Raw genomic sequence first — 27,998 nt, forward strand, 5'->3', positions numbered from 1 at the left:
TTTTATACTGCGGTCAAGTGAGCAGACGTTCGTCTTTTCGTGGTCAAGTGAGCAGACGTTCGTCTTTTCCTGATTTCAAGTGCGCCCGTATTACAGAGTGTACGGTAGTCCATGATACGGAGCGAGCCAATCTTTTATGCTACTGTAAAATCCCTTTATTCCATAATTTCTGACAAAGGCTGACACAGTTGTGCTCAGGACCATCCAGACTGTACACTCATTCAGTATCAAGCATATTTACTGTATCATTTTGGAGAAATTCAGCCTTAAAGTTCATTATTTTGAATTGAAAAAAGCATTATGTGCAAAATGTACCCTTCCGTAAAATCCCTTTATTCCATAATTTCTGACAAAGGCTGATACAGGTGTCCTCAGGACCATCCAGACTGTTCACTTACTCAGTATCAAGCATATGTACTGTATCATTCTGGAGCAATTCAGCCTCAAAGTTTAATATTTTGAAGTGAAAAAGGCATAGTTCCTTTTTTTTTGTTGAAATAAGCATTATGTTCAATATTTACCCTTCTGTAAAATCCCTTTATTCCATAATTTCTGACAAAGGCTGATACAGGTGTCCTCAGGACCATCCTGACTGTTCACTTACTCAGTATCAAGCATATTTACTGTATCATTCTGGAGCAATTCAGCCTCAAAGTTTATTATTTTGAAGTGAAAAAGGCAAAGTTCCTTTTTTTTGTTGAAAAAAGCATTATGTTCAATATTTACCCTTCTGTAAAATCCCTTTATTCCATAATTTCTGACAAAGGCTGATACAGTTGTGCTCAGGACCATCCAAACTGTACACTCACTCAGTATCAAGCATATTTACTGTATCCTTCTGTAGAAATTCAGCCTCAAAGTTCATTACTGTATGTATATATTTGTATTCTATTTTATTCTATTTAGTTATATATTGTTGTTTTTATATTGTTGTTTTAAGTTAAAGTGCACCAATGACACCAAGGCAATTTCCTGTTTGTGCAAATATACTTGGCAAATAAAATAATTCTGATTCTGATTCTGATTCTGATTATTTTGAATTGAAAAAGGCAGCCTCAAAGTTCATTTATTTTGAATTGAAAAAGGCAAAGTTCCTTTTTTTTTGTTGAAAAAAGCATTATGTTCAATACTTACCCTTCTGTAAAATCCCTTTATTCCATAATTTCTGAGACAGGCTGCTACAGTTGTCCTCAGGACCATCCTGACTGTACACTCACTCAGTATCAAGCATATTTACTGTATCATTTTGGAGAAATTCAGCCTTAAAGTTCATTATTTAGAATTGAAAAAAGCATTATGTTCAATACTTACCCTTCTGTAAAATCCCTTTATTCCATAATTTCTGAGACAGGCTGGTACAGTTGTCCTCAGGACCATCCTGCCTGTACACTCATTCAGTATCAAGCCTATTTACTGTATCATTTTGGAGAAATTCAGCCTTAAAGTTCATTATTTAGAATTGAAAAAAGCATTATGTTCAATATTTACCCTTCTGTAAAATCCCTTTTTTCCATAATTTCTGAGAGAGGCTGCTACAGTTGTCCTCAGGACCATCCAGACTGTTCACTCACTCAGTATCAAGCATATTTACTGTATCATTTTGGAGAAATTCAGCCTCAAAGTTCATTTATTTTGAATTGAAAAAGGCAAAGTTCCTTTTTTTTTGTTGAAAAAAGCATTATGTTCAATACTTACCCTTCTGTAAAATCCCTTTATTCCATAATTTCTGAGACAGGCTGCTACAGTTGTCCTCAGGACTATCCTGACTGTACACTCACTCAGTATCAAGCATATTTACTGTATCATTTTGGAGAAATTCAGCCTTAGAGTTCATTATTTAGAATTGAAAAAAGCATTATGTTCAATATTTACCCTTCTGTAAAATCCCTTTTTTCCATAATTTCTGAGAGAGGCTGCTACAGTTGTCCTCAGGACCATCCAGACTGTTCACTCACTCAGTATCAAGCATATTTACTGTATCATTTTGGAGAAATTCAGCCTCAAAGTTCATTTATTTTGAATTGAAAAAGGCAAAGTTCCTTTTTTTTTGTTGAAAAAAGCATTATGTTCAATACTTACCCTTCTGTAAAATCCCTTTATTCCATAATTTCTGAGACAGGCTGCTACAGTTGTCCTCAGGACCATCCTGACTGTACACTCACTCAGTATCAAGCATATTTACTGTATCATTTTGGAGAAATTCAGCCTCAAAGTTCATTTATTTTGAATTGAAAAAGGCAAAGTTCCTTTTTTTTTGTTGAAAAAAGCATTATGTTCAATACTTACCCTTCTGTAAAATCCCTTTATTCCATAATTTCTGAGACAGGCTGCTACAGTTGTCCTCAGGACCATCCTGACTGTACACTCACTCAGTATCAAGCATATTTACTGTATCATTTTGGAGAAATTCAGCCTTAAAGTTCATTATTTAGAATTGAAAAAAGCATTATGTTCAATATTTACCCTTCTGTAAAATCCCTTTTTTCCATAATTTCTGAGAGAGGCTGCTACAGTTGTCCTCAGGACCATCCAGACTGTTCACTCACTCAGTATCAAGCATATTTACTGTATCATTTTGGAGAAATTCAGCCTCAAAGTTCATTTATTTTGAATTGAAAAAGGCAAAGTTCCTTTTTTTTTGTTGAAAAAAGCATTATGTTCAATACTTACCCTTCTGTAAAATCCCTTTATTCCATAATTTCTGAGACAGGCTGCTACAGTTGTCCTCAGGACCATCCTGACTGTACACTCACTCAGTATCAAGCATATTTACTGTATCATTTTGGAGAAATTCAGCCTTAAAGTTCATTATTTAGAATTGAAAAAAGCATTATGTTCAATACTTACCCTTCTGTAAAATCCCTTTATTCCATAATTTCTGAGACAGGCTGCTACAGTTGTCCTCCGGACCATCCAGACTGTTCACTCACTCAGTATCAAGCATATTTACTGTATCATTTTGGAGAAATTCAGCCTTAAAGTTCATTATTTAGAATTGAAAAAGGCATTATGTGCAAAATGTATCCTTCTGTTAAATCTCTTTGATCCATAATTTCTGACAAAGGTTGCTACACTTTGGCTAATCCTCACTCCATTCACCCATATGTAACTTAAATGCAATATTGTGTGTATTTCTTTCGTTCATTTTGGAGTAAATAAAAATTTCCATTTCCCTTGCTAATTTCCGTGTGCTCTCTCTGTCCTTGAACATCAGCAAGGTTTGCAAGGGGATGGAGGTGGGAGAAAATAATTGTTTATATACTTCTGTATGTATGATGTTTCATTTTCAATTGTGAAAACCAATAAATAAAGTGAAAAAATGAGTAGTATACCCTTTATTTATTGATTTATTGATTTAATATTTATGTATTTATTCATTTTTATATTGTAGAGTCCTCGTTTACAGAGGACAGGGAACTTCTCCTTCGTTTAACAACTTTTATTAACATTTACACGGACATGTGCACTACTCCTTTCAATTTCTCCTGTCTTCCCCAAACAGCCCCATCCTATTCGTCTAAACAATCACATGTCCCCCCCCCCGACCCCTTCAGTGACAGTCAGGATCTCAGAACACTCCTTAAACACAGTGTTTTACTGAATAACGTCAAACCCCCATATAAACATAAAACCCACATATAAACATAAAACCCAGTCCGTTACACTATATTTAATTTTTTTTTTAATTTAAATTTAATTAATTAATTAATTAAATTACTTTTTTATTTTATATTACAGTAGGTAACTTTACACTGAATAAGCGCATGGGCGGTATTATAACACCTGAATTGCTCTTCCAACGAGGTGGAGGAATGGCGCCCACACGAGGGTAAGTTGCCCTTGCAAATATTTCTTATGGCTACTTGGGCTCAAGTGACATGGGATGTTGACAGTATTAGTAGCTAAATAGCGCCATCCTATCCTTTTTTTTTACTATTTGTGACAGGCGGACCCCGCTAGTTTATAACTATTACACTGTGGTTATTATAAGGGAATTTAGTTATTTTCTGAATTTCTAAGTTTATAGGCTACAGCAGCCGACTATGCGCAGCCGGGCCTACAGAAACACTTCAAGAAATACAGCAGCATAACACAATATGTTTTTCTTTTGTTCACTTTAGAGTCTTTGTGTTCTCTACGTTTGGAAAGGTAAGCAAGCCCACTCCAGCCAAATGTAGGCCTACTTTTAATTAATACATTTAATTGTTTTCCCCTGGATTATATGTTGTTCATTTCATCCAAAGCCCAACAAACGGGTGTTTGGAGCAGGCACGGCGGCAGGATCTCAATTTCGGGTGAACCAGAGCAATTTTGGCCTATTCATTACAGATATTAAGTCAATGGCGCAGTATTTCACTGGGCGCATTATCAAGATAGTAATCTGTGTCTCTTTGGGCGGGTGCCCAACGCACACACACTGCCTAGACACACACAGAGCACCGCACCGCACATATGTAAACGATTACAAATAAACGTCATTTATGTTTTTCTCTCTTGTGCGAGATGACCCGGTGCATAAAGATAGTTAATGAAACGCGCGGCTCCCAGTCCCGGAGTCAGTGTGCGCGCGTGCGTGCGTGCGTGTGACAGCTGAGATTTGGATGTGTACAAGAGTCCAGATCATTAATTACATTAGATCCTGACCGATCACATGTGTGGAGATTAATGATCGGGGAGTAACAGATTACATGTAACGGCGTTCCGTATTTAGAATAAAAAACACGAGTAACGGTATTCCGTTATAGTTACAGTTTAAATTGGTGTATTTACTTTCTTTCCCGAGAGCCCCCGCTGACGGGGGCTACAGCGTCCCCTATAAATTAAAAACTTCTCAGGGCAGTTAGACAAGCACGAATATAAGTCATATGACATACATTAGTCGATTCAAGACAATTTTAATTTTAATTTCCCTAATTTCTGAGCTGTGGAAATTAATAAAGTTAAAAGAAATTGAAGAATGTTGACCCTTGGATGTCATTTTTCTTTAAATAGTATCAGTTGCAGGACAAAACGTACCACATTGTGTTTTGTGTATTTGCATAACTTATTCTCTGAAGACAGTAATGAGATCGCTCTCTAATGCAAGTGTTAACTAAAATCAGTGTCCCAGATAAATACGTTCAAATAGACAATTTTGAAGTAAGCTTAAAGTAATCCAAAAGTATTTAGAATACATTACTTTACTTGAGTAATCCAAGGGAATACATTACAGATAACATTTCAGGACATGTAATCTGTATCTGCATTTATTGATTTCTTTTAAGCACCGCGGTGCTGGACAGCTCCCGTTAACAGCTTCTTCAGTGTGATCTTAAGGCACTCCAAAGAAGCCAGTTAAGAACGCGCATGGGAAACATTCTTAAGAGTGCTCTTAAGTCCTTAAGTACAATCTTACTTGGGAAAATGACATATTGTCTTTGTTTTACAGTCCAGAAAACTTGAAAAAACTATTGAGGATATAGTGACTGTCATTGACAAGCGTCGTGCCTCAGGCCATGATGAGACTTTTTGGGGTGAAATCTGCCATGACCTTGGTATTACAAATTCCAACATAAACAGGACAAGGCTCAAAGATGGCTATCTTCGATATAAAAAGGTAATGGTTTCACATTCTCACTTTGACATTTCTAAAAGCCTGTGGACATGAACCTTTAAATAGTCAAATTCATAGTTCATATAGTGTCAACATTTTGTATTGTCATTATTTGTCCATAAATTTCTTAGAGAAAGAAAATGTTTATAAACTGAGAAACTAAGTTGACAAACCGCTGTGTTGCTTGGTCCAGACTCAGTAGGCAGAATGAGTAGCAATAGAACATAGCTTGATGTTACAACAGAACAATTTTCTTTACACACCCACTCAGCAAGTAACTTTACTTATTTATGACCTTTTTGTAATTAATTGCATAATTTGTGTGTTGAACGCTAAGCACAACCACAATGAAAGATAACTTATGCACATGTTGCATGTGAGTTTCCAGAGGCTCTAATATTTGGCACCACAAATGAAATCTGCCAGTAAAAATCCTATTGCCCCACTGTACTAGCTGTTTTCCAAGGTAATGTAATGTGTTATGACTGACTGTTTCATCTCTTTCTAGGAAAATGTGTCCGCTAGAGTGAACCTGCCCACACCTGTCCAGAGTCCTGCAAAAGAGACCACACCACCTGTGGAGGTAACATAAGAATTAAATCTTTCAGTAGTAAAGACAGAACTATGGAGATGGGTGTTATGATACATGAAAAATAATTGAGTGTCTTACATTATTTAACATTCAAAGTGCAGTAATATAAATTATCAGCCTTTAAAAGAATAACTCATATTTTAATTGTGTTTCATCGCTATTTGCAGATTGGATCCACAGTCGCCTTAGATGAAGAAAAATCATCAAGTGAAGAGTACTCAGTAGGCAGAGTGAGTAGCAATAGAACATAGATTGATGTTACAACAGAACAATTTGCTTTACACACCCACTCAGCAAGTAACTTTACTTATTTATGACCTTTTTGTAATTAATTGCATAATTTGTGTGTTGAACGCTAAGCAAGACCACAATGAAACATAACTTATGATATCATTTTTTAAATTTGGATAGATTCAATGGATTTCCAATCATTTTAAAATGTTTGACAGTATATACATGAACGCCTAATTTACATGGTTACAGGCACATGTTGCATGTGAGTTTCCAGATGCTCTAATATTTGGCATCACAAATGAAATCTGCCAGTAAAAATCCTATTGCCCTTGACTGTACTAGCTGTTTTCCAAGGTAATGTAATGTGTTATGACTGACTGTTTCATCTCTGTCTAGGCAAATGTGTCCGCTAGCGTGACCCTGCCCACACCTGGGCCAAATGTCCAGAGTCCTGCAAAAGAGACCACACCACTTGTGGAGGTAACACAAGAATTAAATCTTTCAGTAGTAAAGACAGAAATATGGAGATGGGTGTTATGATACATGAAAAATAATTGAGTGTCTTACATTATTTAACATTCAAAGTGCAGTAATATAAATTATCAGCCTTTAAAAGAATAACTCATATTTTAATTGTGTTTCATTGCTATTTGCAGATTGGATCCACAGTCGCTTCAGATGAAGAAAAATCATCTAGTGAAGAGTACTTCACCCATTCATTACCGCCGCCACCTTGTTTTTTCTTCATTGACCAGAAGGATTGGACCAAACTGCGCAAAAAACAACACTGCCGCAGATTCAAAACACTGAACTGGACCTCTGTAATGGCCAAAGGAATACGGAGTGTTCATCCTTACTGCAGTTTTGGATTTAAGTGCCACAGTGTCAAATCCATCGGCTCTAAAAGAAGTGGCCCAGTCTTCACATGTTCTGGCTACTGTACTTTTGATGACTGCCCTGTAGAGGTGGTAATAAAGGTTCAAGAAGAGTCGTGTCTGAAGGCTGAGGTCATCTTCAGTGGTGATTTGGTCTGCCACCGATGGGACCAAATAAAAAGACGGCCGGTGCGAGGTGAGGAAAGGGATGCCCTGTCCCATACCCTTTCAACCAAACTGCCGAGGACTGTCTTCTTGGAGAGCATTGAGAGGCTGGATGAAACTGTTGTGGCATCAGGGTGCAGGGACAACGTCCCTGCAACTGGTGTCATGAAAACAGTGTCATGGAGTAAGAAAAAACAAAAAAGAAGACACAACAATGAGATGATCAGCCTCCAGAAGATGGTGGCTGAAGAGGAGGCAGAGGCAGAAGGAAGGGTGATCCAGAACATCGGTCTTTACCCTAAAAGTGTGATGCTGTATTCTGTAAAAACACTTAATATTTTCTTTGACCGGTGCAAAGAAGATATTGTGTATTTAGATGCAACAGGCAGCATTGTACGGAAGGGAAAAGGAGAGACGTCACCCTTCTACGTCTATGAGTTGGTCGTGAGACACCCAACTAAAGGATCTTCCCCTCTCCCTGTGGCAACATTTATCACCAGTGACCACACCACAGCATCAGTCTCACATTTCTTAGGGTCAGTGGTCACAGCCTTAGTAAAACTTCATGGTCGACAAGCCAAATCAAGGCCAGTAATGTTAATTTGTGACGGGTCAGTGGTTCTGCTGCAGTCACTTGCGTATAATTTCTGTGGAGTGAGTCTTCAGGAACTACTCTGCAGATATTTTGCAGTTGTGACTGGACAAGCAACAAATGATGCCATAGGTCTACCAATACTCCACCGATGCTTGAGCCACATCATGAAAAATGCTAAGGGGCTTTGCAGAAAACAGTACGTGGTGTCTGTATATAAATATGCTTAAGATTTCAGACATAACAGCATTATGACATCTCTGATAATGTTTTTTTTTTAATTATCCTTTGTAGTGCCTCCAAACATTACCTCTTTACAATGTTTGTGTTTGGACTCATGACCCGAGCATCAACTCTTAAGGAACTGGAGGAAGTTGTCATCAGTGCTAACGTGGTCTTCTCCAGTTCTCACAGTGGTCAAAATGTTGAGAAACATTTTCAAAATCTACAAATGCTTCTGACCAAAGCAGGACCATGTGCTGAGGATACTTCAATCAAAGAGCAAGACTATGAGGTATCTTTTCCTTAACTGCAACTGTTACATTCTTGCTTTGGATTTAGGTTTTTGCTGTACCTGACTAAGAAATGTGTCATTTCAAACACATTTGGCTTTCTAAATTCAAGCTCTAAAGGGGACAACACTGGACACAGATACAGCTGTGAACAGCATAACTCAAAAGTGTATGATGTATACACAGCTGGTTTTAAAAAACATGCTCCACGACACTCCATTCCTCAGCTGTTTGGGTCAGACTCTTGCAGTGTGCGGACCCAGCATTATGTCTAACTTGTGGAGGGGAGAGAGCTGTCAACTACAGTTATATACTTAGGGGGTCATTAGGGCCTCATACAACCACACTTAAAAACTTAACTATCCCTTTAAAGCTTTGTTCTTTTTTTTTACTTCTTTGCTAAACTAAACTCTTGTGTAGGCATGCATAAAAGTTTTATGTTTCATCTGTGATGTGTGAAAAACATTTTTCCACACACTCTGCCAGCCACTGTAGTGTCACCTGCCCTGCACACACTCTTTCTTAAACAATCTTATAGATTAGTTAATTTTTTTTCTAGAACGATGTTGGAACAACGCCTTTCACGCAGCATTTTGAAGAAGTCATTAAGACGGAAGTATGTGACCAGGAAGGTGATTCAAACATCTACTTCTGTCCAACCTTCATCCCGACATTGATGAAGTACTTTTTACCTCAGGCTGGCCTATGGTCTGGCTTACTCCTGGGTTAGTCCTGTTTAATTGTTTTTATTAATCTATATGCTTATTTTAATATATTTAAGTAAATTAAATAAAAAATTTATGTTCCATCTTCTCCCAGGTGATCTAGGTCGTCATGGATCAGGCCCAGTATATGACAGTCTGACTAAAAAGTACAGTAGAGCTGCCTGTAAATCACAACAGGTACAATAAAGCTGATCATCTGTTAATGAAACTGAATATTACTTGCACATTTTCATGCTGGATATTACACATGATAAAATAAACCAAATGAATGAAGACATTTCGATTTGATGCAATGTTTATGTTGAACCCTAGAATTACACTCTGGACAACAAAACGCAGGGAATAATGGAAAAAAGCCAATGGGACCTCAAACACATCCGTTTCCAACGCAAAAAAATTACCAGACTCGATGACTTTGTGGACACCTACAAAGTCACACTCAAGGCCCTATTGAGGGAGTATGCTGACTCCCAGAGGAGAAAGAAAAAGGTAAGAAGTGCATATGCTGATCATAAATACTTCAATTACTAGTATTTTAGAAATGTGTGATTGTGCACCAGCCATTGCTATCCCAATTTCTAATTAAAGTAACCCCACCCTCATGCCAAACAACCACACAAAAAGTACAATCCACAAAATGTAATGCTTACACTATGGCTACAATAATCAAAATCAAGATAATTTTCCATTCAAAGTCACATGAAAAATAAGTAAAAAATGTTTGTAGTTAAATCTAATAATGTAGCATTGAACAATGCTAAATTGTGCTTCAAGAATACTACTATTAAATTAATTTGATATTGACAATATTTTGTTGATTTACTTTAGACACATCGGGTGGACGTGGAACGCTGGAAGAGCAGGAAACAGAGAAAACGAGGGCTGTATGTGTCTCGACTGAACACACCTTTTGTTTATAAACAACAGAAGAAGAAGGTAAGTGTTTTTGAGAGATTCATTGGAATTTCACAAGTGGATGCAGAATATGGTCATATTCCACTGTACAATAACACAATACCATACACAGTCCTGTATATTTATCTATATTCATCCTCCATACAGTTCTCTACATTTATTTTATCTGATCCTATTTCACTTGAATCTTACTTTATATATTTAGTTAGAGTTTACTGCTTACTGTTAAGAGTTTATTGTTTTACTGTTTACTTATATATATATTTAGCTAAGAGTCTATTGTTTATCTTATATTGTATTTTTGTATACCTCCTTTGTTTTGTATACAAGTGTCTGTATGCTCCTGGAAATTCAATTTCCTTGAGGGAGTCATCCCAAAGTGATCAATAAAGTGCGGTCTAAGTCTAAGAATAATGTACTGTGTCTGTCTATTTTAGAGAACATTGGCCAAAAAACCATCTAAAGCATCTGAAGATCATTCTCCATCACAGGCTCCATCACAGGTAATTTATTGAGGCAAAATGCTACAAATTGCAAGCAAAACAAACAAAGTAGAAATCAAAAACTTGATTTTACATGTTCTGATTTTAGATAAAAATGTATAAATGCATAAAGTGAAAGGGTTAATTTCCATTGCTTGCAATATGTACTTGAAATATTTCTATAACACTACTATTTCTATCCCTAGAGTCCACAAAGCAGCATACAAGCTCCACCAGCATCACTCAGTGATGATCTTCAATCACAGGTATGTCCAACATAGCGTAATTGTCAAATGTTATATTTCTTAATTATATTTTATATATTTTATTAAATTAACTCTAGGATGAAAAAAAAATTGGTTAATTGTTGCCGATTTAATATTCCAATTGATGTATATAATCCCTGATAATATTGTTATGTTGATTAATGATGTATCGCTGTGGCTTCAGGTGTTTATTAGTTATGTCACGGCAGTGTAGTGAGCGTGCCAATGCGTCCATTAAGGGATCGTCACACATTTATTTGTCTCGCCTTCCGTGTACACTATGCCAGCGACATAGATGTGGGCCTTTCTGAGCCAAGAGGTTGCTTTTTGTTAACAGTCTCTTAAAGTCCTTTAAGTTTATAAACACTCAAATCTTATCATTTATTCATCTTTTACTTTTTATCATTATATATCCTTATTATTGCATTGTGTAATTTAAGCAAGTCTGTTTATGTTTATTATTAATATTGCATATGATTAATATGCAAATTTCTGTTGATTCCTTATTGTAGTAACCACAGACAATATCAACAGAAGAGTTTATTCGGCAATAAATGAGGGGCATCTCAATGAGAGTGTGTGTGAACTGGACTCATTAACCCTTCACCATCCTTCCCCTTCTTACAGGACAACCTCTGTCTATTATTAATAGGTTTCAAGTTTGGTATTCTGTAAGCCAGCACCTGTTTTATACCCACTATAAAAAAAAGTCATAGCTTTTTATGATTTGCAGGTCACAGAACTGTGGGGAAAAAGGGACACAGAAGTGGTCGTTTCTGTGGTGCCCTCTCAATTAGGGAACAACTATGTTATCCACCACAGTGAGTTCAACACTCTAAGACCTCACCAGTGGCTTGTAGGCGAGGTAAGTAGATTCATTAAAAGAACAGAACCACTTATCATACAGACATAAAAACTATGAAAGATGCAGTCAGCGATGATCGAGCAGACTATTACAGTACAAGCAGTTTGAACAATGTGTGATAGTGAGTCAAATATCATTGAAGAACAGCTCCATTAGCCACAACAATTGATATAAGTATGTGATTTAAATGTTTTTTGTTGACTTTGTGTTATACATAACAGAGAAGATGAACAGTAATCCATAAGGATCATATTTTCAGCATTTTAACTAAATGTATGACTTCACAACACTTTGTGTGTGTTCATAAAATATTCTCTGAAGGTCATCGAGTCCCTACTTCACCACACTGCCAGGAAACTGAATTTGGGAAGCACCATTTACGTTCTAAGCCATTATGTGGCTGGTGTGATCCTCTTTGGTAAGAGGGAAGAAGTTAGGAGACAGCCTATGTCAAAGGTAATATTTTTGTCAGGTACAAAAACAAAGTAGAATAGTATGTCAATTGTTTACAAGTTAGCTGTGTGTGTGTGTGTGTGTGTGTGTGTGTGTGTGTGTGTGTGTGTGTGTGTGTGTGTGTGTGTGTGTGTGTGTGTGTGTGTGTGTGTGTGTGTGGTGGGTGGGTGGTTGGGTGTGAATTAAGAGTAATCAGATAAAAACAATATTCCATTGAGCCTTTCAGTCAGTCATTAATTTATTTGTAGTTGCAATGACATATCTATCTATAAATTACAGGAACACACACACATACACGCGCTCATGCTTGCACGCTCCAGATTCTGGGAGATTGGATCTCATTTACGGGCGTCAGGGAGCCGCTATCAATACGTGGGATAGTTTGGATGTCTGACTTTGTAGTAAAAACACACGCAAAACAGATGTTGCACAGTCAAAGCACTAGTAAAATTAAATAACTAATTTTGTGTTTTGTTACAGACCGACTTTGACAACTATAAGGCCATTGTGTCCTTTATTAACATTGGCAATGTACACTGGAAGTTTCTGGTAAGTTGTTACTTAATACATCACAACTGCCTTCAATTCTCTGTATGTCATTACTAACTTCTAAATGATATTTCATATTTTCTCTTTTGGTTACAGTACATCAGTGCTGCAGATAGTACTGTCTATGTTGTTGATCCCGCACGCAGTGCTATCGAGCAGGCAGACTCAGACAACGCAGCAAAAAGATTGCGGTAATTAAGCAGATCTATCTGAACAGTGTGACTGAAGCAATTTCAAAACTGAATATTTCTTATATGTTTGCAAGATGTGTTTTCTTTAAATTAAAATATTTAAGTATGGATGCTATGTTGTGAATCATGCTTGCAGTAATCTGTTAAACAACATGTTAGAGGCAGCTTTACAAAACAGAAATGGGTAACAAGCAGAATTTATGCATAAGGCTGAACATAGGCAATATGGCAGAAAATACTTGTTCAATGTCCCACACATTAACAATGTCACCCATGCTAAACACCTAAAACAGTTAGAAGAGACTTGTGACCACTTAAAGACATCATTACCAACATATAATTTTTTTCAATCAAACTTGTTAACACCATTAGCCGAACAAGTGTTACATTATTTGTAATTCTGACCCCAAAATATTGGCCAAACAACCCCCTTTTTCTTTACTACGACATACATTGTTTTCTTGGGTGAATAATGTGTACATATTCCTTACATTAACCACTTTAAAAAAAATGTCCTTTCACAGTGAGTACTTCAACATGAGGAGGATCTGTCTGGGAAAAACTGACTGGGTCAATGTTAAGTGGAAAGGCGGTGTTCTGGAACACCCATTTCAGAGAGACGGGAGTAGCTGCGGTGTAATTGTCATCAAAGTAATACGAATATTTCTTGAAACATCAGCTTTATCTAAATGATCTACATTCATTAAGAATTTGGATCAATTTCTGTTTTATTGCAATTCCACGTCCTTTATTTTGCTAACTAGGAAACTTATGCAAACAGATGCTTTCTTGTGTGTTTAGATGGCAAAGGCAGTCATGGAGGCTTTTCCAAAAAAAGCAGAAATGTCATTTGGGACAGCTCCAAGATTGATGGCAGATGAGAGAAAACACCTGGCTCTCGAGCTCCTGGAAGCCTCAGGTGTGTAACAACTTATCTTAAATCTACAGTGACACGGTATTACAGAAAACACTTTGTAAACATATTCTGTATACACTAAAACAAGTCAATCATTATTTTATTTATTATAAGTACAATTGTTAATGGTGGCAGTAGTGGTAAATCTAATATTTTCAACTTTATGTTAGTGTTTAACACAGAGACCAGCTGTGCCATGTGCTCAGCAGTCAAACCACCAATTAAAGGGCCTGACTTAACAAACTGGGTAAGTTGTTTAAAAAAAAAAATCTGCACATTTTGTATGCCTTGTTTTAAAGTGGATGACAGCAAGCAAGAGCCGAAAAGGATGAGAAATGACGACAGACAATCATCTGTGCTAGGATAACCTGAGGTTCACTCCTCAGACATAGGGATATGCATGTTTTCCTATCAAGAATTCCAAAAAGAAAGTGTGCATTAGATTGAGATTTCAACAATGACAACATTTTGATCAGGAGAATAATCAAATGAAGATAGTCATCAAAAGGTTGTAGAACAGAACATAATTACTTAGTGATTTCCATGAAGAAAGCAAAAACAACGGCTAAGTCAACCCTGTAATTTAATGTCATTCACATTTATAATGTCCTGTTTTACATGGTGGAAATGCATTTCTACACACATCAACCAAAATATCACACTGTGAAGCCATCACCATTTCTAGAGAAAGATCTACAAGTATAAAAAAATGTATCTGTATTAAGTGTTTCAAAGAAGCAATATTAGCTCAAAATATTACTTTGGGGATCATGGTTATCTGGTGTCCATCATGGCTAGATATCAAAGTTTATTCTTGCATGTGCTTAATTTGCCCTTTTACAGATTCAGTGTGACACCTGTTGCAGGTGGTTCCATGTCGAGTGCATCGACATGGACTCAGAAACATTTCAGCAGGCAGAGAAAAGTGAATGGTATTGTGTTATTTGTGAAAAATGAATAAACGAGTCGACTCCTTGCTAGCGGACAGTGAAGGTTACCTGCTTCAACAGTGCTTGAACGGAAACCTCTCATCTGTCTCCCACCACCTCGGCTCAGGACTTCTCCATCCGATCAATCATCCATCCTCCTCAATCATCTCACCCGAAACAAAACATCCAACATCCACCTCCGAGGAAACACCGTCCAAAAACAGCTAGCCCGACAGCTAGCTAACAGTTTGTTGTGCTAACGACACGAGACGCTACGTTTCAACCTCCAACACAGGACAACAACAACCAACGTTCGAACCATGTCTTCCCAAGTGAGACAGAACTTCCATCAGGACTGCGAGGCTGCAATCAACAGGCAGATCAACCTGGAGCTGTACGCCTCCTACGTCTACCTGTCCATGGGTTACTTCTTTGACCGGGATGACCAAGCATTGCACAACTTTGCTAAGTTCTTCCGTCATCAGTCGCTGGAGGAGCGTGAGCAAGCTGAGAAGCTAATGAAACAACAGAACCAGAGGGGGGGACGGATCTTCCTCCAAGATATCAGGAAACCAGAGAGAGACGAGTGGGGCAGTGGGATCGAGGCTCTTGAATGTGCCCTGCAGCTGGAGAAGAGCGTGAACCAGTCACTGCTGGAACTGCACAAGCTCTGCGCTGATCACAATGACCCACATATGTGTGATTTCATCGAGACGCACTACCTGGACGAGCAGGTGAAGTCCATCAAAGAGCTTGGAGACTGGGTGACCAACCTGCGTCGCATGGGAGCTCCAAGCAATGGCATGGCCGAATACTTGTTTGACAAACACACCATGGGCAAAGAAAGCAGCTAGATCCCTGCATAGTTCCTTCACAGACGCCTCTTTATATGTATATTTGTATCATGCGTCTAAGTATTTTAAACAATATTAAGGCGTCTGCATGATAGTGGCTTGTCATTTGGAACCTGTTATATTCTTCTTTACATCGCCGTTTCCTGTAATCTTAACATCTATGACACGCCTGAGTGCTATTCCATTCCAATCGTCTCTCATATCTTGCTCTCTCTCGTTTAGCTGCATTCTTGTCATTACTATGTGTTTGCTGAGTTTTATGCCAAGAACTGTTGAAAAATTGAGCCCTCTGGATTCTGAAAAAAAAAAAAAAAAAAAAAAAAAAGAATAAACAACTTCAACAATGATCTCAGACTATATCTACAGTCTATATTCATCCTGCTCCCACATCCACATTTTACTAGAGAATGATGTTATTTGTTCCACAAATGTGGAGCTGAGACATGGAGGGTTTGTAATGATGTTTTCAGTTTTCAACTGAGTTTAGTTTTTCCTCTGTGCTTGGAGTTTAAACCTCTTGATTTGTTCAGCTTCATTCTTATTTTGAACAAATAAACAAAACTGATATTTAAAAAAAATAATAAAGAATCTCCCTTTACAAAGCAAAAATTTGAACTTTGAGGCTGAATTTCTCCAAAATGATACAGTAAATATGCTTGATACTGAGTGAGTGTACAGTCAGGATGGTCCTGAGGACAACTGTAGCAGCCTCTCTCAGAAATTATGGAAAAAAGGGATTTTACAGAAGGGTAAATATTGAACATAATGCTTTTTTCAATTCTAAATAATGAACTTTAAGGCTGAATTTCTCCAAAATGATACAGTAAATAGGCTTGATACTGAGTGAGTGTACAGTCAGGATGGTCCTGAGGACAACTGTAGCAGCCTGTCTCAGAAATTATGGAATAAAGGGATTTTACAGAAGGGTAAGTATTGAACATAATGCTTTTTTCAATTCTAAATAATGAACTTTAAGGCTGAATTTCTCCAAAATGATACAGTAAATATGCTTGATACTGAGTGAGTGTACAGTCAGGATGGTCCTGAGGACAACTGTACCAGCCTGTCTCAGAAATTATGGAATAAAGGGATTTTACAGAAGGGTAAGTATTGAACATAATGCTTTTTTCAACAAAAAAAAAAGGAACTTTGCCTTTTTCAATTCAAAATAAATGAACTTTGAGGCTGAATTTCTCCAAAATGATACAGTAAATATGCTTGATACTGAGTGAGTGTACAGTCAGGATGGTCCTGAGGACAACTGTAGCAGCCTGTCTCAGAAATTATGGAATAAAGGGATTTTACAGAAGGGTAAGTATTGAACATAATGCTTTTTTCAACAAAAAAAAAGGAACTTTGCCTTTTTCAATTCAAAATAAATGAACTTTGAGGCTGAATTTCTCCAAAATGATACAGTAAATATGCTTGATACTGAGTGAGTGTACAGTCAGGATGGTCCTGAGGACAACTGTAGCAGCCTGTCTCAGAAATTATGGAATAAAGGGATTTTACAGAAGGGTAAGTATTGAACATAATGCTTTTTTCAACAAAAAAAAAGGAACTTTGCCTTTTTCAATTCAAAATAAATGAACTTTGAGGCTGAATTTCTCCAAAATGATACAGTAAATATGCTTGATACTGAGTGAGTGAACAGTCTGGATGGTCCTGAGGACAACTGTAGCAGCCTCTCTCAGAAATTATGGAAAAAAGGGATTTTACAGAAGGGTAAATATTGAACATAATGCTTTTTTCAATTCTAAATAATGAACTTTAAGGCTGAATTTCTCCAAAATGATACAGTAAATAGGCTTGATACTGAGTGAGTGTACAGTCAGGATGGTCCTGAGGACAACTGTAGCAGCCTGTCTCAGAAATTATGGAATAAAGGGATTTTACAGAAGGGTAAGTATTGAACATAATGCTTTTTTCAACAAAAAAAAAGGAACTTTGCCTTTTTCAATTCAAAATAAATGAACTTTGAGGCTGAATTTCTCCAAAATGATACAGTAAATATGCTTGATACTGAGTGAGTGAACAGTCTGGATGGTCCTGAGGACAACTGTAGCAGCCTCTCTCAGAAATTATGGAAAAAAGGGATTTTACAGAAGGGTAAATATTGAACATAATGCTTTTTTCAATTCTAAATAATGAACTTTAAGGCTGAATTTCTCCAAAATGATACAGTAAATATGCTTGATACTGAGTGAGTGTACAGTCAGGATGGTCCTGAGGACAACTGTAGCAGCCTGTCTCAGAAATTATGGAATAAAGGGATTTTACAGAAGGGTAAGTATTGAACATAATGCTTTTTTCAACAAAAAAAAAGGAACTTTGCCTTTTTCAATTCAAAATAAATGAACTTTGAGGCTGAATTTCTCCAAAATGATACAGTAAATATGCTTGATACTGAGTGAGTGTACAGTCAGGATGGTCCTGAGGACAACTGTAGCAGCCTGTCTCAGAAATTATGGAATAAAGGGATTTTACAGAAGGGTAAGTATTGAACATAATGCTTTTTTCAACAAAAAAAAAGGAACTTTGCCTTTTTCAATTCAAAATAAATGAACTTTGAGGCTGAATTTCTCCAAAATGATACAGTAAATATGCTTGATACTGAGTGAGTGAACAGTCTGGATGGTCCTGAGGACAACTGTAGCAGCCTCTCTCAGAAATTATGGAAAAAAGGGATTTTACAGAAGGGTAAATATTGAACATAATGCTTTTTTCAATTCTAAATAATGAACTCTAAGGCTGAATTTCTCCAAAATGATACAGTAAATATGCTTGATACTGAGTGAGTGTACAGTCAGGATAGTCCTGAGGACAACTGTAGCAGCCTGTCTCAGAAATTATGGAATAAAGGGATTTTACAGAAGGGTAAGTATTGAACATAATGCTTTTTTCAACAAAAAAAAAGGAACTTTGCCTTTTTCAATTCAAAATAAATGAACTTTGAGGCTGAATTTCTCCAAAATGATACAGTAAATATGCTTGATACTGAGTGAGTGAACAGTCTGGATGGTCCTGAGGACAACTGTAGCAGCCTCTCTCAGAAATTATGGAAAAAAGGGATTTTACAGAAGGGTAAATATTGAACATAATGCTTTTTTCAATTCTAAATAATGAACTTTAAGGCTGAATTTCTCCAAAATGATACAGTAAATAGGCTTGATACTGAATGAGTGTACAGGCAGGATGGTCCTGAGGACAACTGTACCAGCCTGTCTCAGAAATTATGGAATAAAGGGATTTTACAGAAGGGTAAGTATTGAACATAATGCTTTTTTCAATTCTAAATAATGAACTTTAAGGCTGAATTTCTCCAAAATGATACAGTAAATATGCTTGATACTGAGTGAGTGTACAGTCAGGATGGTCCTGAGGACAACTGTAGCAGCCTGTCTCAGAAATTATGGAATAAAGGGATTTTACAGAAGGGTAAGTATTGAACATAATGCTTTTTTCAACAAAAAAAAAGGAACTTTGCCTTTTTCAATTCAAAATAAATGAACTTTGAGGCTGCCTTTTTCAATTCAAAATAATCAGAATCAGAATCAGAATCAGAATTATTTTATTTGCCAAGTATATTTGCACAAACAGGAAATTGCCTTGGTGTCATTGGTGCACTTTAACTTAAAACAACAATATAAAAACAACAATATATAACTAAATAGAATAAAATAGAATACAAATATATACATACAGTAATGAACTTTGAGGCTGAATTTCTACAGAAGGATACAGTAAATATGCTTGATACTGAGTGAGTGTACAGTTTGGATGGTCCTGAGCACAACTGTATCAGCCTTTGTCAGAAATTATGGAATAAAGGGATTTTACAGAAGGGTAAATATTGAACATAATGCTTTTTTCAACAAAAAAAAGGAACTTTGCCTTTTTCACTTCAAAATAATAAACTTTGAGGCTGAATTGCTCCAGAATGATACAGTAAATATGCTTGATACTGAGTAAGTGAACAGTCAGGATGGTCCTGAGGACACCTGTATCAGCCTTTGTCAGAAATTATGGAATAAAGGGATTTTACAGAAGGGTAAATATTGAACATAATGCTTATTTCAACAAAAAAAAAGGAACTATGCCTTTTTCACTTCAAAATATTAAACTTTGAGGCTGAATTGCTCCAGAATGATACAGTACATATGCTTGATACTGAGTAAGTGAACAGTCTGGATGGTCCTGAGGACACCTGTATCAGCCTTTGTCAGAAATTATGGAATAAAGGGATTTTACGGAAGGGTACATTTTGCACATAATGCTTTTTTCAATTCAAAATAATGAACTTTAAGGCTGAATTTCTCCAAAATGATACAGTAAATATGCTTGATACTGAATGAGTGTACAGTCTGGATGGTCCTGAGCACAACTGTGTCAGCCTTTGTCAGAAATTATGGAATAAAGGGATTTTACAGTAGCATAAAAGATTGGCTCGCTCCGTATCATGGACTACCGTACACTCTGTAATACGGGCGCACTTGAAATCAGGAAAAGACGAACGTCTGCTCACTTGACCACGAAAAGACGAACGTCTGCTCACTTGACCGCAGTCATTTACTGCCCCTTCAGAGTATCTGGTCGTACCTCAAAACCTCCTGGAGCTGTTTGCTGATATTGGCACAGGAGCACATTGTGTGAATAGTTTGATTTTATTATTTTTTTCAACTTTACTTGAAATTACTTTTTGATGCGACCCACTTAAAAACCGTAACTGGCTATACAGCTGACAATGATGCACCTATCTACAATACACTGTTACACAAGTAATGTTCTTTTTAATTCTTTGCTTTGGGATTTTAAGCTATATTAGGATTAAGGTGTAAACAGAATCAGTTTCTCAGTTTGATAAGGAAATTCTCTTCTAATATTAATGTGTACCCATCATCCATATCGTGTTGTGACTTTGACGGAAGTGTTCTCCTGTTAGTACAACACGTTTGTGTCGCTTGTACTGTATGTAGTGTAATTTGACTTAATTTTCACCCTGACTCAGTATGATTGATGCACACAGAGTACCAAAGGAGATGTGTTGGTAGTAACATTTAAACCAGGATGCTGTGCTCTCAACGCATACTGCTTGTGACTATGCAGTATTCTTTCATTAGCAAAGCAGGACAGCAGCTGGAGTGCAGCTGTTTGGTCACAGCCATGGAAACCTAAGTAATGATACTGATGTGTTATGTATTCTCGTTTCTCAGGTTTGTGCTGCAGAAAGATTGCAATATAGTATGTTGGGCATGGACTGCCTGATATACCCCTGTAGTGTCCATGTTTAATTCATGGACACTACACATACTGGAAATTAAAAGTAGAATGAAATGTTTTTAGAATTTCTAAATAGTTGACAGGGAATTTACTGTTAGTAATTTACATTTTTTTAAAAGCTCATTTCCCCCTACTACTTAGTCTATACGGTTTTTATATTGTGTTTTATTTACATTGTTTATATTGGCTTATTTTTGTCGTGCACTGGTTGCTGGTTGTACATCAAATTGCCCTTGAAGGATGATAAAGATTTTCTTTTATGGACAACTTTAGTTAATCCCAAACTGCACAAACCAAGCAGGAGCAGCAGAGGAACCCAGCAGCCAGCAGGGGGCAGCCTCAGGACATCACATGGAAAGAAGCTGCAGCAGACTGTGATTCTTGTAAGGTGTCAGAAGACGAAGAAGGTTGGAAACTACTGGGTTATTCTCTAGCAATAGGTTTTTAAAGCATGTTAAATCATCCAGTATCTAAAATCCCAAAATATAAAAAGTAACTTCTAAGTAAGGCTGTCAAATATAGACACACACACACACACACACACAGGATAATATTTCCATCTTCTAATTGTGCTTAGTTCCTCAGGTAAATCAGCAGGCTGTGTGGCTTAGTCGGTAGAGTGATGGTCATCAAGTACGAGGGTCCCACTCCTTCCCATCTTCTTGCCGGCAATAAAATGAAGTCTTAAAATTGGCAGGATTAAATGTAATAAATTAAATTAATTAAATATAAAAACAGAAATAAAGGAAAATTAAATTAATAAAAAAATAAATAAGTTGCCCGCGCAATTCCTGCGCACTAGGCTTCTGCGCAGGATGTGCGCGCGCAGTTTTTTTTTTTTTTTTAATTTAATTTAATATAATTTAATAAAAAATATTGTACTAAATTAAATTAATTTGCCTGCAAAATAATAATAATCAGTACAATTTCAATAGGGCCTCACTGTCTGTCAGTGCTCGGGCTCTAATAAATAAAATAGTGTGACATTTTTATCCCTCTCTCAGTCCATCACTTTGATTCAGATTAAGTGTAATTTCCCTATTTCCCTATTTTAAAGTGGAAGGAGTAAACTTTAAAATTGTAGTAAACTAACAGAGTGAGAGAGTGTATATTTTAAGGATAGGTGGAATTATGCTCAGTTTAATAACTGTAAACTGAACTACTTTATAAGACAGCTATCATTTGAAATATGCACCGTTATCCCCAGGAAGACGAGATATAGTGTTGCATTCAGTTGTGCTTTTGAAATGTGTTTGGTGATAAATGAATAAAAATAAAACAAACTAAAAAACAACCTTAAAAGACTGCGTGAAATGTGTTTGAAGATCGAATTGTGAAAGTTGAGTTACCAAGCTGGTTTTACCGTAATGAGTCAAACAGCGCGGTTCCATTTGAAAAGATTCCCTGAATACAGTCGAGATGGCGAATCTCTCTTTTGAAATGTTAGTGACACAACTGGTGCAACAGTTGTTTCGCCCTAATCATAATTAGTTAGCCGATTGTTAGGTATAACATGTGACTTTATATGTCACATTATATATAGATATCTCTTCATACTGGGACCGAGTCTGGATTTATTTTCTCTATCTCTTTATACTGTAAAACTCAGTTTGCACCAATGAAAGGTTTAGATAACTGTGGGATAAAAAGTCATAAATATGAAGTAACAGTACTGAGATATATCTCTATTTGATTATCTGAAAAGAAAGTTTACATTTTCATTGCAACAAACAAACTGAGACTTTTTATAGCAAGCAATGTTTATTAAAAAACAAATCTACTACAAGAACTACACATAGAATTATATAAGGCCTATTTGATTAAACTACTATTGCTATTACTGTACAATATTGTACCAAAAAAAGAGTGTACCTCTGTAATGTACAACATTGTATATACAAAGTACATCTGAACACAGGATTCTCCAGTAATACAGAGACAACTATAAATAGATTTGACATTACAGTCTATTTTTTTTAGTTCTGCTGTTTTCAAATGGACAAAAAAAAATGCATATTTAACAATATTCAACTCCGACACATCATCCCCACACACAGTTAGTCCACACACAAGCAAAAGTTGTTCAAGTGCACGATGATTGATTTGAGATCGCAGAGGGTCCCAGCTCCTCTCGACAGCACAGCCAGGACAAAACACACCAACCACCCACATGCGCGTGTCTGTTACACACAAGTGTATGTGAGCGCGTTGACCACACACACCCGCACGGTCACAGTCCCTCCAGTTGTCTCGATGAGGTAAGAGCAACACAAATATACCAGGTAATACACAAACAGTATACAGAGATTAGGAAAAACAAACTTTTAACAATTATAATTCATTACCTGGTGAAGAGCATATACAGGAATGCAATATGTGCTGTATTCTCGAGGAAACACTTGAGGAGGGGATACGTGTGATTAAAGGGAACACCAGGGTGACAATTAGTTCAATACTTTCTCAAGAAAGTGAAATACAATGAAAAAAAAAGGCTTCATTCAGTTTGCCCTGAATGTTATATCTCCACATTTGAAGTTAATATTCAAAAAAAATTATCAACATATCGCATTTTCCATCACCAAATAATATCAGGAAAAAAGAAAAGTCTGTTTAAGTCCTTGGAGTTGGGATCCCTCATCCTGTTTCTACGTAAAGCTCGGCGGCCACTGGTGTCACAGCAGTAACTGAAGACAAGACAACGGTTCATGTATCCCTGCAGGCTTTTTTTTTTTTTTTTTTATCTGATGACACATATACACAGTGCATATTAACTCAGGCTGCTGCAACTCCAGAGGAGAGACGTGTCTGTTTCCTCTGTGTCTGCGGGCAGCTGCTGCTGTTGTTGGGTAGCATCCCTTTATGATGAGTGGGGCAAGGCTGTGGTGAGGTGCATATATATATACTCTACATCCACACATGCTCAAACAGGCGCACACCCACGGCTCCACATTATACCATGACCTATTCTGATCATTAAAAGAAAAGAAAGTAATCAAAGCCGACGTTGCTTCAGAGCTCACTGGATGAGGTGGTTTGGTTGTGGCGGGTCCTCAGCTCCATGCTTCCAGTTATAGATTATTAAACATACATACACACCATTAGAATAATAAAACCCTTTTTTTTCTGTTAAGTATATATTTAAAGGAGCAAGCTGTGTCTTTGTTTGAAGCTGGTACTGCAGATACATAGAATGATGCAACCAGCCAGCTCGCCAGTGTGGCGGCCGTCTGTGTGGCCCCGGCATGCGAGGAAAACCTGAAAGGGCGTTTAGCTGCCACGAAACACTACCACACACACCGACTTACAAAACAAGTGTATGCGAGTGCGTGTACAGTCCAACATCACATATAAAAATGCTGGGTTTCAGTGGTCCCCTACACACATAACAAAACTGCAGGAGAGAAGCAGCAGAATGCTTCAAAATACCAGCTTCCTTTTTTTTTCTTATTGCTATATATGTATTTAGAATTACTGTTGGCCATTAAAGTATATTGGAGAACAACTGTCCAGTTATGCTCCTGTTGTGGTACTAGTACTGAACAGTCATTTTAAAAAAAAAGAAGAAGATAAATCACCAACATACACTGGAGAAAAAAAAATCAAATAAAGCTCTTGGTCACATGACCTACACTGATATTTGGCCCAGTTTTCTTTCACCATGCACCTTTCTCTCCAGTCGTCTGAAGCAGCGAGTCAGTGTGTGTCATTTCTACACAGAGCGAGAACTATAGCATTTCACAGTCTACTCTCAGGAATCGAACGCTCCCTTCCAGTCCGCTAGTCATTGGGTCATTAAGAAGAAGGGGGAAAAACACTGTCATATCTAATATACAAAAAAATCTAACTGTGCTTCTTGTTCCTTACATAGATCTCTGTGTGTAAAGGCAGGTAGCACTCCATCACGCCCACTCACACACAATTTTCATCACATCACCAACTGGTGTATGTAAGCTCCCGGTGCTGTAGGGGTCCATCCTGAGTCCCGTTCCCATATGAAGGATTTTAACTGGAATCTCTGTGGAGACCAAGCAAAAACCAGTGTGTTTGAAGGGAGTTAACTGACCTACACCTTGTGACAGTTAGGAGCTGCCACAACAGGGCGGGGGGAAACCTCCAACAAGGGAACAAGGCATTGTTCGCCTGCACACCAAGAAGTGAATGCTACACATGAGGAGTGGGTTGGGGGTGAAAAAATGATGTTATCTCTACAACCTGGTAGAAGAGTCTGTAAGGATCAGTGTTGTTGTTCGGGTCGAGCGGTTCTAAGCTGGGCAGGATTTGTCATTAGACTGGGGAGGAGGTGGAGGAGGAGTGCTGGGGAGTGAGCGTGTGTGGCCTGCAGGTGGAAGTGGAGGTGTTGGGGGCACAGTGGATGTCGGGGAGCCCATCGCTGGACTCCCTCCGCCGCTCTTCGGGAAAACCACCGGCTTGGGTCTGGTTGCCGGCGGACGCAGCTCTCTGAAGGAAGGTACGGAGGAGGAGAGGGAGGAGGAGGAGGAGGACAGGGACGGGGAGGTGGCAGAGGGCAGGGGGCTCCGCGGCTGGCTCTTGATGGGGCGGAAGGAGGAGGGTACATCGCTGGCGGAGGAGGCGCTGCGCTGGAGTGGGTGAGAATGCAAGGAGCCGCCCTCACCGTCCCTCAGTAGACGGGAGTGGAGCGGACTGGAGGGCTCCGAGGCTCCTCCTCCTCCTCCGCCACCACCACCACTCCCGCCTTTCAGCTGCTCCAGTGTGTCCAGGACCACATCGGGTGTATGCTTGGAGCTCTGCCTCTCCGACCTAGTGAACTCACTCAAGGCAGAGCTCATGGGCATATCGATGTCCTGCAACAGACACACATACAGTAAACACACACGTGACATAGACACAGCGTTGAGTGAGTGGAGGGAGAGCAGTACCTGGGCGCTGTGCTCTATCTGAGCGATGACCTCTGGGTCTAGTGGTCTGTGGTTACTGAAGCTCTTGGAGCGTCCGGCTGAAGTTGTCTTCCTTAACTGCGGGCTCTCCACCTAAATGTTCAGGAAGGCCTCAAGTTAAGCCTCATCACTTTCACATTCATTCGTCGAATACGTGCTTGGATGCTACGGTACCTTGGTCTTGAGTGAGGAATGGCGAGTGACTGAGTTGAGGATGCTGTGAGCGCTGACGGGTCGTTTGTCTCCAGTTTCCTTCACCAGAGCCCCGCCGACTGGAAGTGAGGCTGTTCTTACTCCCCCCCCTCCGCTGGCCCCCGGACTGGTGCTGTCGCTCTCTGATCCCCGGAATGTTCTCCGAATGCTCCCAGACTCTGGACGTTTCCTCAACCTGGAGGAGACAAATATTTGAGTTATATTTCCTATGATTGACTGTGACGTTGTGATTCATTTCAGTGAGGGATGGGTGTGTGTCAGTTTGATCTCTTCAATCCAATCAAGGGTCAAAAAGTGTGAAAACCACAATGACAAAACTCTTTTATGGTTTTGTTGAATCAGTTGAAGTTGTCATTTGCTTTTTGGCCCTTAATTGATTCATATTGTTTCACGTGAACTGCTACACACTTGTTGAGGTTGGCCAGGTAGATGTCAGCCACATGAGCTCCAGTAGGAGAGGCGGCGCTCCCTCTAGTGGACAGCCTCTCCCCCAGCAGGTCCCTGGAGTCAACATCAGTCTTTGGACTTCCCCGACCTCCTTCAGACCTGAAACGATCGTTCTGTACTTTACAAATTGTTATGAAAGACAAAGCTGGGTTTTGTGCCACTTAAATTTGATTTAGAAACTTCTGTACTGACTTTTGAAACCTCTATCCAAACTGGCCAGAGTCAAATGACTTAAGGAAGAGCACACGCTGTGATTGAACCGTTTCCCTGCTGCACTTCATGAATAACTTAAACACAACCCTCAAATTACCCGATGGAAAAGCAGTGGCTACTTGGAGTGAGTTTGGTCGTCTGTTATGACAGATGGTCAAGACTTTTTTTGTGGACCAACAACTGAGCCTCAAACACGGTTTCATTCAGAATCACAGAAGCTACTCCGCAGTAAATCCCTGTAGTCTACTACTTGTAGAGCTGTACAGAAATCCGACACAACTGGAGTCTTGTCAGGTGGGACATACAGGGATTGAAGCCACCTTCTTGCGTTTGCTACTCTATATCATACACACAACTGTAGAAACGCAAAGACACTTGTGGAAACAGGCAGGTCTACCTGAAGGAAAATGGATCTTTATGATAAGCAGATTTCAGTTCCTGACCTACGGGGGAATTTCCAGTGGACTACCTTCTGTGTTTACTTTCAGACTAACGCACTAGAATTTGAGATCATTTCTGTTAATGTTTTTGGTGGAAGGCTCTTTGCCCAGAGTTCCACACCACAAATCTTGGCTTCATAAGCGGTGAGGAAATATTGTCAAGATCAATATTCATAACCGACCGAAATGTGAAAATAAGACACAGGTTGACAGCTTCAGTTTTTCCCTCACGGATGCTATATCAAATTTTCTGCTGCCAAACCTGGTGTGTTGTCATGTGGCTGTTGGTGATGGTCGCTTGCCAAGAGCTTCAGCCATCATTGCACTTTAAGAGAAGTTTGAGAGTTTGAGAATTCGATGCTGAACTTGCGTTTCCATTATTACTAATGTTGGAAATGTAGAAATAGAAAAAACCATCTGCATTTTTATCATTATCTTCTTGCTCAGATTTTCATCTTACATGTCTTGGAGCACAATATACTGGTGTGGCACCAGTCCATCCACTCCATTGTGTCGTCCCTCCCACCAGTCATCAGAGGCTCGCTGATACACTAGCAGCGAGGCTCCCTTTTTGAACGACAGCTCCCGACTAGTCCGTCCGGAGTAGTCAAAGCGAGCGATGGCCTCGATCGGTTCGGACTCTGAAACAGTCAAGGATCCTGAGATTCAGAGAATGGTGGACAGAGACAGGAAGTGACAGAGAAGCCGCCGGCAGCCACAAATGAGAGAGGAAGAAAAGAGGTGGAAGCCAGATTAGTGCTTAGCAGGTTAGTGCTGCTGT

At 38.4% G+C, this 27,998-nt stretch overlaps 2 protein-coding genes across 5 annotated transcripts in view; one reads left to right on the top strand and one right to left on the bottom strand.

Annotated features, from left to right (window-relative positions):
* The first annotated feature begins 15,137 nt into the window (after positions 1 to 15,137).
* On the top strand, positions 15,138 to 15,839 carry LOC128424911 (ferritin, heavy subunit-like). Its single transcript, XM_053411354.1, has one exon. The coding sequence runs from the start codon at positions 15,175 to 15,177 to the stop codon at positions 15,706 to 15,708; it is 534 nt and encodes a 177-aa protein (XP_053267329.1). The 5' UTR covers positions 15,138 to 15,174; the 3' UTR covers positions 15,709 to 15,839.
* A 6,891-nt stretch (positions 15,840 to 22,730) lies between these two features.
* srgap2 (SLIT-ROBO Rho GTPase activating protein 2) overlaps positions 22,731 to 27,998 on the bottom strand; it is a 51,307-nt gene continuing 46,039 nt past the window's right edge. For 3 of the 4 annotated variants that reach the window (XM_053429695.1, XM_053429699.1, XM_053429698.1), the window contains exons 19-23: positions 27,678 to 27,876; positions 26,526 to 26,663; positions 26,079 to 26,292; positions 25,887 to 25,997; positions 22,731 to 25,811 (exon numbers count right to left, since the gene is read on the bottom strand). In XM_053429695.1, coding sequence (XP_053285670.1) covers positions 25,251 to 25,811; positions 25,887 to 25,997; positions 26,079 to 26,292; positions 26,526 to 26,663; positions 27,678 to 27,876 — 1,223 coding nt within the window. In that variant the 3' untranslated portion in view covers positions 22,731 to 25,250. The remainder of the gene's footprint in view (positions 25,812 to 25,886; positions 25,998 to 26,078; positions 26,293 to 26,525; positions 26,664 to 27,677; positions 27,877 to 27,998) is intronic. The other variant, XM_053429697.1, reaches the window with a different exon arrangement.

Source organism: Pleuronectes platessa, chromosome 2 (genome assembly GCF_947347685.1).
Source record: "Pleuronectes platessa chromosome 2, fPlePla1.1, whole genome shotgun sequence".
NCBI lineage: Eukaryota > Metazoa > Chordata > Actinopteri > Pleuronectiformes > Pleuronectidae > Pleuronectes > Pleuronectes platessa.

What these genes read in the sequence shown, in the direction of transcription:
- LOC128424911 (XM_053411354.1), top strand. Translation starts at nt 15,175, where the DNA reads ATGTCTTCCCAAGTGAGACAGAACTTCCATCAGGACTGCGAGGCTGCA.